Raw genomic sequence first — 12979 nt, forward strand, 5'->3', positions numbered from 1 at the left:
TTTATTTGTTTGTTGCCAGTAGCTTAGTTCAGTTGAGATTATTTGATGGGTTGATTTACGTGTATTTAAATACGCTGTGTGTTTGTGTGTCTATGTGTGTGTGTATGTGTGTATGTGCGTGTGTGTGTGTGTGTGTCCGTGTAATTGATGTTACTGAATGATTCATTGAGACTAATAGCCACTAAATAACCACCATAACATCATCATAACACCATATAACCATAACGTGATACCACCATATAAACATAACAAGACATCATCACATCGTTACATCATCACATCATTACATCGTCACATCGTTACATCATCACATCATTACATCACCACAACAATACATCATCACGTTAACAGAAAAATGGGAACCAGGTTCCAACCTTCTCTACAAGATTTCGACCTACCCTTCGAAATCCTATGACTTTTACAATAAAAGGCCGGACGCTGATAGCGCCATAGCAACTGCTTTTGATGTAATGCACACAATTTGAAAATAACAATGATAATAATAATAATAATCATCATCATCGTCTTTATTATCATCATCTTCTTGTTCTTCACCATCATCTTCATCACTATTACCACCATCATCATCATCTTCTTCTTCACCATCATCTTCATCACTATTACCACCACCATCATCATCTTCTTCTTCACCATCACCATCATCTTCATCACTATCATTATCATCACAATCATCATCTTCATCATCGTCATCTTCATCATCTTCATAGGACTGGAGCTCTGTGGCGAATATTTTTTTCACCAAATCCGAAAGCTCCAATTCCCAAATAAAAATCGACTTCTGCGAAAGGGACCACGGTGATGGCTACCCATTTGACGGTCCGGGTTCTGTAACATCCCATTCCTTTTTTCCCAGAAATGGCAGAATGCATTTCGACAATGACGAGAACTGGTCCAAGGGTCAGTGGATAACATACGTCGTTTTGCAGTTAACAAATCTTTTAAAACCTTAGGCGAAGATGGATTTTTATACTCAATCACTGCCTATCGGAAAGTTATTTCTGGAAATTTTAGCCACTTTTAAATTAACGTCCCATGTTTGTTTGCTGGCTTGTTTGTTTGTTTGTATGTTTTTTTTGATTGTTTGTTTGTTTGTTTGCGTGTTTGCTAGTTTGTCTGCTTGTTTGCTTGTTTGTTTGTTTTTTCATTTCGCTTGTTCGTCTGTTTATTTGCTACCATGGTTCAAACCTTGCAAATCTCTCATCGACAACTCCTTACTCTCCGATAAAGCTGAAATTTTGCTCTTCTCTGAAGACAATTCTTGGATTAATTACCAGACTTAATTTAATAAAATAAACTATTTAATAAATTAAAAAAAAAAATGTTAATAAATTAAAGAGATTTGCAATCAATGCAGTAATATACCAGTACCCTACATAAATCATCCTATCAATTATATTATTCTTTTATATAAATATATATTTTTTTAAAAAGTACAACTTTATATAAATATAAAAGTGGTTTCCAATACTGTATTCATTTATATCAAAAAAAACCACTACAAATTAAGATCGTAAATTTCAAATTTTTTTCAGGGAATGGTATAAACCTGCGCCAACTGGCAACTCACGAGATAGGGCACATCTTGGGCCTCCAGCATAACCCTGACCCTTTAGCCGTCATGCACCCATACTTTACCTACAGAAGTTGTTTCAAACTTCAGCAAGATGATAAGAATGGTGTCATTGCATTATACGGTCGGTATATATATATATCTTATTTATTCTCTCTTTCTCTCTCTTTCTTTCTCTTTTTCTCTCTTTCTCTCGCTCTCTCTATCTTTCTCTCTCTTCTTTTTATTTGCTTGTCCCTTTCTGTCTGAAACTTTTAAATTTTTTTCACAATCATTATCATCGTTGCTGCCAGTATCATATTTTGTTTCTTCAATTTGTCACAAACTTATTCATAATTTTTATAATTCATTTTTTTGTCTGTTTATTCACACATTCGTTTATTCGTCCATTTATTCATTCGTTTTTCATTCATTCATCCATTCATTCGTTTATCTATTTTTTTAAACTTATGTTTATTTATTACAATTCTTTAGGTGAGAAGCAGTTAAGTTGGTTTCAAAAGTTAAAGAACTGGTTTAAATTTTGTTGAAGTGTCTGTCTTCCATTCATTCATTCACTCATTCATTCACTCATTCATTATTTTAAAATTAAAATGTAGAGATAATACAATAGTACAAGTTATTAACATTAGACTGGAACATTACTAACATATTAACATCATTGGGTTTTTTCTTGAAAAATAAAAAAATAAAAAAATAAATAATAAATAGAAAAAATGAAAATAATGAATGAATGAATAAATAAATAGATAATTAACAAAATATAATATTTATGATATGTAATGTCAGTTAGATAGCGTGATGGCTAGAGACGCCTGGTTGGTCTAACCTTGTGTAGTCTCCGGTTTCGAATGCCAAGTAAATCCTACCCATGTGTAGGATTCGTTCTTGGTGTACAGGCACTGGCTATGTTAGACAATTTCGACGAAGAAGGCAGAATTTTAAAAACGAAGCGTTGAGCAGTTGGACAGGGATTTTGAAAAAGCTTCAATTTTTGTAAAAAAAATAGGTGTTATTTCCATTAAAATCGGTTAAAACGATGACTTTTTCTTCACTTTGGATAAGAATTCTGCTCACAGAGGCGACTTCCTACCTAGATTCGTTACTGATACAAAGTATCGAAAGTCATCAATTGTATCAAGGAAATGACATCTGGATAGGTCGAGAACGAATCATGTTTTTCTTTTCGATCAGCGACAAAAACAACTCGCAACATTAACGTTTGTTCGATCGTTCCTGAGACGAATTTAGCCTAGAGTGATATGAAAAGAGGAAAAATTTAGAAAAATTTCACGTTAAATCTGTCAAAACGTTCATTAATCTTTCGTTATATAACACGGCAAGATTTTTACAACAATCATTTCAGATAATAATTCATCTCAATGAGTGATGTGTTAGAGCTGGAAGATTGCAGGCAGCTGATTCATTCATTCGTTCATTCATTCGTTCGTTCGTTCGTTCGTTCGTTCGTTCATTCATATGCGAACGATTATGACTCACTTTGTTCTTTAATATTACTCATTCAATCAATTTTCACACAGCAGACTATCTTAAGCAGAAAACGTGACGTCCCATTTTAAGTCACGTTATGATGAGTCACGTGATAATTTTACGGCAAAATTAAAGAACAAACACTAAAAAACAAACAAAAACAACAACAACAACGATGACAACAACAACAGCATGAGCCAAGACAACAAAATTTTTTATTATCATCGCATCGCCTTCTCATTTTTGAACACGTGCAGATTGATATTAACACCCGAATTACTAATTATTATTATTATAATTGTTATTAATTATTATTGTTTTATTTTTTTTCTTATTCTTTTTATTTTTTTATTATTATTATTAATAATAATAATAAAAGCAGTAGTAGTAATATCAGCAGCAGCATAGTTTTAGAAGTAGTAGTAATAGTAGTAGTAGTAGTAGTAGTAGAAGTAGTAGTAGTAGTAGTAGTAGTAGTAGTAATAGTAGTAATAGTAGTAATAGTAGCAGCAGTAGTAGTAGTAGTACCTTGTTATTATTATTTATGTTATTATAATATAATTACTATTAGTCATAAAATATTTCGACACGACTCAATGTTGGCTGGCAAGTATATAAAAGTGAAGGGGACTTCGTCAAAGAAGAACACAACACTCATTTATCAAATCTAAAATACAAAACTCAGCAAACATACAATACATACAAAGGTATACAAAACATACTAAACATACAAGTTCCAATCTACAACATCACACAACAAAAAAACACAAAACACATTTTTTTCACGCAAAATTACATTTAATTACTTCCGGCTCTAAGCGATTTTATCACTACAAGTCAGTTAGTAAGAGAGTCGTCAAGTTAGTATTTTATTCTCTCAACTACATACACTGTACTAGTAACTATTGTACTGCTAGAGCAGTAACGTACTAACTTGACCTAATACAAAAGTCATAACTTTGTTATTAAATTTCGCATTTAGATTATTTTCTTTTCTAAAAAGTTAACTGTTTTATTTATTATTTTATTTATTTTTCTATTAAAGGTTAATTCAATTGATAAGTTAAATTAAGTTAATCAAAATATTTTTTTTTGTTAGAGAAGTAACATACTAACTTAATTTTATCACTGGTACAAAATTCATAACTTTGTTATTAAATTTCACATTTAGATTATTTTCTCTTTTAAAAAGTTAATAATTATTAATTAATTAATTATTAATAATTCATCGTCGTATTTATTTATCTATTGAAGGTTAATTCAATTAATAGGTTAATTTACATGTGAATATTAACGAGAGTTAATAAATTATGACGTCACGTCACAATCAAACAACAGATGGTAACGTTGGCGCGTGAAACGCTGAAAATGACGTCGATTATGACGTCATCGCTGTTGTGGTTGTTGTTTGTGGCAACTACAACAGCCGTTCCTATCGCAAGGACAATCCCGAAGCCCGGAAATGCGCGCGAAATTGAAGCCATAGTGAGTCGATGAGGATGATGATGATGATGATGATGAAGATGATGGTGATTATTATTGTTATTACTATTATTAAGATGATGATGTAGATGATGATGATGATGATGATGATGAAGAAGATGGTGATGATGATGATGATGTAGATGATGACGATGATGATGAGAAAGAAGAAAATGATGATGATGATTGAAAAGATGATGATGCTGGTGGGGATATTGGGAAGAATGATGACGACGACGACGAGGTTCTGTTTGGTGCCATCAAATCAACCACTACCAAAATTGCTGCTCCAACCAAACTTTGCAGAATTATTTGACGAAATTCGGTTACGACAACAACAATAATAAGAACAACAACAACATGGCGTCGATGACGTCATACCAAAGCCTTGAAGAACTTTTGATAAACTTTCAGAAATTCAACAGTCTGAAAGTTACAGGTGGGAACGCTGTTTTAACTAATTTATTTTGTTTAATAAAATTTGAAAATAATTATTATAACTAATTATTATTATTGAAAATATTATTTTCGCAAAAAAAACATCATCAAATAACCATCATTAGCAAAAATAATTATTATAACTAATTATTATTATTGAAAGTATTATTTTCGCCAAAAAATTACATCAAATAACCAGCATTTGCAATCTTACCATCAGGGCTTCTCTGCCATCAATACCATCACTACTAGTAACTTTTGATTTAAAACGCCATCAAGAAAATAATAATAATAATGCCAATAATAATAATTATTATAAATTTTTATAATTATTATTATCATAATTATAATTATAATTATTATTCCAGGTAAATTGGATGATGAGACTCAGGCTCTGATGAATAAACCACGCTGTTCCTTTCCAGACATTATTTCAAACAACAGCAACAACAACAACAACAACAGCAACAACAACAATAACAATCATAATAACAAGCTTGGGCAAAGACGTAAAAGATACGCATTGGTTGGATGTGAGTTTAACGATTGCCGTCCTATTTATTATAACAAATTTATTTTCCAAGTGTAGGTAATGAGGATGTTACCCTCATCATTATCATCACCATCATCTATAACATCACTATCATCGTCATTAATATCACCATCATCATCATCATTACCATCATCATTATTATAACCATCATCGTCGTCATCTTCATCATCGTCATCATCATTCAGCCAAATGGTACACTAGCCCGCTATCTTACCGCTTCGTCAACTACCCATCAAGGTCTTCCGCATCCAGCCCTGATAGCTCTCTTGCTCAAGCTTTCAATGTTTGTAGTTTTTTTGTGTGTATTTGTACATTGTGTGAGGTGGATGTGTGGTTGGTTTTGTGTCGTGTGGTGTGGACGTGTGTGTGTGTATTCGTCGTGTAGTGTGGAGGTGTGTGTGTGTGGTTTATGTCTTGTGGTGTGGAGGTATAGTGTATGGGATTGGCAGTCTTTTTGGCGCAAAAGTTTAACCACACTGTAATATATTAGAATAATATGAAAGCAGTTCTGCGACTGCATGTAATGAATAACCAAAAAACAACACTCAACTGGAAACTCTCAGGACTGGAGTTCCGTAGCAAAAATAGACTTCTACCAGACCAGCAACCAGAAAGCAAATATCCAAATCGGTTTCTACAGGGGCGATCATGGGGATGGAGATAGTTTTGACGGCAGAGGAAATGTTCTCGCCCACGCATTTTTCCCGCAGGATGGCAACCTACACTTTGATGATGACGAGTCGTGGTCAGCTGATTCTTCAGGTTGGTTTACAGCAGGATTGGTCACATTTAAAAAAGATTTTCTTCTTTGTCTTCTTCCTTTTTTTCTGCAGTTTTACTGCGTTTTAGCTCTGGTAGGCTATTTTTATGCTTTTGGTCTTTCTTTGAACCTTTTTAAAAAGCTAGGTAACTAGATGCTTTGAAAACAACGTCTATTTCCCTAATGTATGATATTCGGCTTATAATACTTTCATTTTTAAAAATTCAGTGTGTATCTTCTGGAATAGAATATTTTTTTCTCCCTCTTTTATTATATGTTTGACATTCTACAACAAAAATTCTACAGAAAAATTACCAAATTAAAAAAAAAATTAGGCACAAACCTACGCCAGGTGGCAGCGCACGAAATAGGTCACATAATTGGGTTGGGTCATACGAGGGATTCAAAAGCTGTCATGTATGCCTACTATACTTACAGGAATAATTTCCAACTGCAGCCGGATGACGTGGCAGGAGTTAGGCAGATATACGGTCCGTATTTTGTAATGTTGTTGTTGTTGTTGTTGACATTGTTGTTGTGGTTGTTGTGGTTGTTGTTGGAGGTGCTGTTGTTGTTGTTGTGGTTGTTGTTGGAGGTTTTGTTGTTGTTACTAATTTAATTTTTTACCAACAGGGGCCCGTCAAAATGACGGCAATTCCCCACAGCCTCCGAAAGCGAGCACACTGCGACCCACAACAGCCACAACTCCAAAACCGAGAAGAGATTGGTGGTGGTGGTGGTGGTGGTACGGTTGAATGGTGGATGAATGGATTAGCGAGTGAATGGATGATTGATTAGATGAATAAACAAAAATGAATGGATGGATGAATGAACAAATGATCGATTGAATAAGCATTTGATTGAGTGAATGAGTGCTTTAGTAAAGGATCAATGTTTCCTTATTGCTCGACTTGTGACTTTCACTTTCAGCAACGATTTTGTCTTTTCAAATTAATTTATTTTGAAAAAAATACTTGTTATTGTAAATTTATCTCACAATGAAAAAGTTGAAATAGAATTTTCCAAAAATTTTGCAATTGTCTTGTGCTTCTGTGTTCAAAACTTTGCTACGTCGATAAAAATAAAATTTATTTTTTAATTAAGATACTAATGTTCTTCAGTTGCATTTTTATTTTCTTCTCCTGTCTCAAATATTACCAAAAAACATGACCAAAAATTGACCTTAACCATAAACGCTGATAAATATTAATGCAAAGTGTCTTTTGTTGGTTTTTGCGAAAGGATATTAATTGACAAATTAACTTTAACAAAATAAAAATGATGGACAAAATTATTTCGTGTGTTTGTGTGTGTGTTTGTGTGTGTGTTTGTGTGTGTTTTTGTGTGTTTGTGTGTGTGTGTGTGTAAGTATACAAATGTGCGTGTTGGTCGCATACAAATTTACAATATCGTTCTAATATGAGCCGTATTATTAGTACAAAGTAAATATCACGTAAATATAAAGCTAGTGTGATGATTAAGATACACACATACACACGCACGCACGCACACGCGCACACACATGCACACACACAAATTCACATTGTATATATTAGTAAGTTAAGCCTCGGGTAGTTAGCACGAGTAGTTGAGTTTTATAGAGATTTTTTTAAGGTAGAGAAAATATTTTGTATTTTAATTAATATATTACAATTGATGAATACTTATAATGTTTAACAACAAAAGTAATAATAATAAATTGTTGTTGTTGTTGATGTTTTTTGGTCTGTCGCAACAAGCGCCTCTTCATAAAAGGGAGAGTGGCCATGTTGATGATGATTTTGTTAATGTTAGTTGATGATGGTGATGATGGTGGTGATGATGACGACGATGATGATGATGGTGATGATGATGAGGTTGATGATGAGGCTTATGAGGACGATGATGATGAGATGAAAAATATTATAATAATTATTATTATTGTTAATTATAATATGAATAATCCGTCGCAAATAATGGCAGAATTACCTTAGATGGAATGGGTACCTAAAGACTGAAAATAATAACAATAATAATAACATCAACAACAATAACAACAACAATAATAACAGCCTAATGATAAAATCTCAATTCGTAATCCCAACATACAAGAATAATAATAATAATAACAAAAACAACAACAACAACAATAATAATAATAACAATAATAACAACAACAATAATAATAATGATAATAATAATAACGATTTGGCCATTAAAAAAGCCCTGATGGATTTGCAGAAATTTGGCGGGATCAAAGTCACAGGTTAAATAAAAATTGGATAGATAAATAAATAAATTAAAAGAGTAATAATTAAGTTTGAAAAATAAATATATAAATAAAAATACAAACAAACGAACAAGCAAACAAACAAACAAACACATACATCTTCATACAAATATTTTCAGAGCTCTTTTGAAAAGGCATGAAATTCGTATATGCACTAAGGCTTATTTAACCATTAAACAATCCTACCATTGTATCAATACAACAAATCAACAACACATAGGAATACTGGATGACGCAACCAAAAGATTAATGACGTCACCGCGATGTCACTGGCCGGACATACAGGATGGGGGTACCCCAAGCGCAACGAACGCCAATCGTCGTAGTAGAAGATATGTTGTTTCCGAAAGTTTGTCGTTGTTGTCGCTACTGTCGTTGCTGCTGCGCGAGTTGTTTGTTTCGTGGTTGTAGTTGTTGTGGTTGTAGTCGTTGTGGTTGTCGCTACTGTTGTTGCTGCTGTGACTGTAGTGATTGTCGATTTTGTGGTTGAAGTAGTTGCTACTAACAATATTCATTGCACAATGCACACATGCTGGCTAGCTAGTTACATTGTATTTTAATAAATTAAGTAATGTAAAACCGTTTATTAGGTATAAAAAAAACAACAAATGGATTGTACTACAAATTTGCCAATTTTTTTTAAAATATTATTTAATAACAATTATATAACTAAAATAAAAATTCAAATAACTTTATTTTCTTTCAACCCCAACAAATAAAGACAAGTTTGACTTGACAAATCTCAATTACGGATTTCTAAACTATCCGACAAAGTCATACAATTTGGGATACCAACCCGACGTTGAAGATGTTCTCTCTACCGCATTTAATGTTCGTATTCGATTAGTCATTCAGCCGAGTATTATTCGTCCCATTACTGTTTATAACATTATTGCATTGTTCGTCCGTTGTCTTGCTAAGCTATTGAGTAATTTTAATTTATTTTTCAATATATATTATCATAGAAAATTATATTGTTATTGTTGTGATCATTATCATTTATTATTAATATCATCATCACATCATCATCACATCATCATCATCATCATCATCATCATCATCATCATCATCATCATCATCATCATTACTTCTGAAACAAGTGCAAAAGAGAGAGTGACCTTTAATCTTTCAACCTCTATCATCATCATCATCGTCATCATCAACACCACCATCATTATCAGGATTGGAGTACAGTAACAAATCTGAACTTTGCCAAAGCGAACTTGCAGTCCTCACAAATCAAGATTGGATTCTTCGAGGGCTACCACGGAGACAGCGTCAGTTTTGACGGCAAGCTATCTGGCGGAAGTGGTTCCCAATTGGCCCACGCTTTCCTGCCGAGAGATGGCAGGCTGCACTTCGATAACGCTGAATATTGGTCCAAAAACATTTTTGGAGGTTAATTGAAAAAAAATTCCGTTGGTTCACACATGACCTCGCACGAATGCTTAAACATTTAAACACATAAAGAGACATACACACACACAACACACACACACACACACATATACACACACACTCGTACGTAAACACACACACGTGCACGCACAGATACACGTTGTATATTTATATTTATACACGTATATGTTTATAAGGATAATCATATCTTAAAATAATTCCACCTATATTTTTTCTAACTATTTCACGAGGCAGGTCCGAGCTTGCGACAAGTGGCCACACACGAGATCGGCCACATAATCGGGCTGCAGCACAGTAGTGATTCATCAGCGGTCATGTACCCATACTACAAATATAAGATCTGCTTCAAACTACAGGCGGATGATATTAACGGGGTTAAATCACTGTACGGTGAGTGGAACCCTTCGACCAGGGCCTGATTTGGAAGGGTGGAGGCCCTGAGTCAAAAAAGTGGAAGCCCCTGTTTATTTTCATAGTTTTTGTTTAACGATATTAAAATCAGCGTTTTAATAAGCGTTTTTTCCGGAAAAAATACAAAAATATGTTTTGAGGCAAAACTTTACCATAACTTTTTCGTGGGGGCACTTTTTTGGTATAGCTTTGTTTGCACTACCTGATCGGCCCTGACTAAAATAATTTTTTATATTTCTCATTATATTTATTATATTTTTTATTTTTATATTTTATAAAATAATAAGTCATTTCGAATATATTATTGTAATTTTATTTCACGAACAAATAACGCAACAGTATTTTTGTCATAATTTTCTCATTTTTTAAAAATTGTTTCTTATTTCAACAGGAACTCGAATTCAACCCCCGCGCAGTTGGTGGGAACGTATTTGGGATGGAATAAAAAACATCTGCTGATCTACACACGCACACACGCACGCACGCACGCACACACGTAAATAACATTACAAATAATTATAACATTTACATGTGTAGTGTAGATGAAATAACATCTGTAGTCTTACAAAGACCAACTCATACTTTTATTTAGAAATTATAGTTTGAAATATGTGGACGGTAAAACAACATTTATTACTTTGATTTAAATCTAAAATCTGAAAAAAATATCAACTGAAATACATTTTAAGAAAACAAATCTAAATAGTAATCAATGTTTTGCTAGATTTTTGTTTAATTTGCTTAAATTAGCCAAATAAATAAACTAAATTATTTAAAGTATAATCATGGATATATATAATCATGAGTATAATCTTAAAAAATGACTTGGAAATTGGACATAATTTTGTAAATTTTGTATTTTATGGTTAATTAAATTTTTGTTTAAAGTAAATATTAGTCTTAAAGTTTTTTTGTGCAAAGTCCCATTCAATCATCGCCTATGATGTGAGAATTCCAAGTGCAGAAACAATGAGTCTCGCGGTGCATCTGTAATCATTCATTGTTCCAATGTTAAACATTCTCATGCTGTATTAGTCTTCACACAACATTTCTATGATGCATTATTATTTTTTTTCACACAAATGCGTTTTTGTGTGTGTATTAATATTTTATACAAATATACATATATTATATGTATGCACGTGCGTACGTATACAACCTTTAGGTTTAAACTTTTGTATGTTTTTCGGGTGGTAAGATGGTGTAGATAGCTAAGGTCCCCCGTTCTTGTGGGTGGGCTGTATTGTAATTAAAAAACAGTAAAACCTAATTTTCAGACATGAATGTATGTCATTTTTAGTTTTTAGACACGAATAGTTGTCATTATGAGCTACGCACTATAGTTCAATTATTTTTAGGCTAACTCAGTCCCTAGCTTACCTATTGCTTGTTAACACAGTTCATTTTACACTTTATATTTGTGATTTTTTTATATTACCAAAGAAGAAAAGATTAAGAAGATTAGACAAAGTAACGACAGTCTAGAAATAATAAGTAACGAATTCTAGAAATAATAAGTAACGACAGTCTAGAAATAATAAGTAACGAATTCTAGAAATAATAAATTACTTAACTAAACTTAACTAAAATAAGGAATATAATAATGTGTTGATTGCTGTTGTGTTGATTGTCGTGTTTGATTGCTGTTGTTGGTGTTGTGTTGAACAAATAACAAACAAAACAAAATACAATATAATAGAAATAAAATAGAACATAAGAAAGAAAGAATAGAGGCCTAACTTACCTATATTCACTAAATTAACTCACCTACCTATGTTCAATTAGCTCAACTTACGAATTAATCCTACCTATCTGTACAATTACGAAGAAAAAAGGAAAGAAAAAAGGAAAAACATCAAGCAAACAAAACAACGAATGTGTGTGTGTATGTATGTGTGTATGTATATATGTATGTGTGTTTGTATAACCGCGCAAAAATAATAAATGTAAAATAAACTAACAGTTCTAGAAATAATACGTAACAACGTCTAGAAATAATAAAATAAAATAAAAAAATGAGACAAGACGCTAAGGGAATGCCCTAAAGCGCCCGGTCTGATTTAAACGTGTTTTCGGCTCCTATTTATACCAGTTCCATTCATACATTCTTACCATTTCAATCATTGACATCAATAAAAAACTTTATTTAATGTATATGAAACATTATTATATGTGTTTAACAACAGTATATTAACTATCTTGAAATGAATTGAATACAACGAACGCCTACGGACTTCCTGATGGGATGGTTCGGTATAGTTCCAAATTATTCATATCAATAAAAGCTTATTTGATGTATAAAAATGACTATCTTACATATTTAACCACAATATTCTAACTATACTAGAAGGAAAAAGTTTAGAAAAACTTAAATTGATCATTGGTTGGTGTCTTAACTTCGAATTTGATTTCTCTCTTTCTTGTTAAGAGTTTGTTTTTGTTTGGTTTGCACACACACTCAATACGCACACTGTGAACAAAAATAAACATGGTTCTATGATATATTCAAGCATGCATTCTGACATAGCACGTCATTTTCATTGCGGGTTGGTCTTTTTTTTTGTT

General features: G+C 32.5%; 2 protein-coding genes across 2 annotated transcripts; both read left to right on the plus strand.

Moving 5' to 3' along the window:
- Positions 1-731: 731 nt before the first annotated feature.
- Positions 732-1720, plus strand: HELRODRAFT_152110 (hypothetical protein; the record flags this gene model as incomplete). The annotated part of the gene is made up of 2 exons (XM_009011640.1): positions 732-918; positions 1554-1720. Coding segments are annotated over 2 exons (354 nt in total), but the record flags the coding sequence as incomplete, so codon positions are not given.
- A 4022-nt stretch (positions 1721-5742) lies between these two features.
- Positions 5743-6934, plus strand: HELRODRAFT_62740 (hypothetical protein; the record flags this gene model as incomplete). Its single annotated transcript, XM_009011641.1, has 3 exons — positions 5743-5838; positions 6119-6317; positions 6651-6934. Coding segments are annotated over 3 exons (579 nt in total), but the record flags the coding sequence as incomplete, so codon positions are not given.
- Between the last annotated feature and the right edge of the window lie 6045 nt (positions 6935-12979).

Source organism: Helobdella robusta, assembly GCF_000326865.2.
Source record: "Helobdella robusta unplaced genomic scaffold HELROscaffold_1, whole genome shotgun sequence".
Taxonomy (NCBI): domain Eukaryota; kingdom Metazoa; phylum Annelida; class Clitellata; order Rhynchobdellida; family Glossiphoniidae; genus Helobdella; species Helobdella robusta.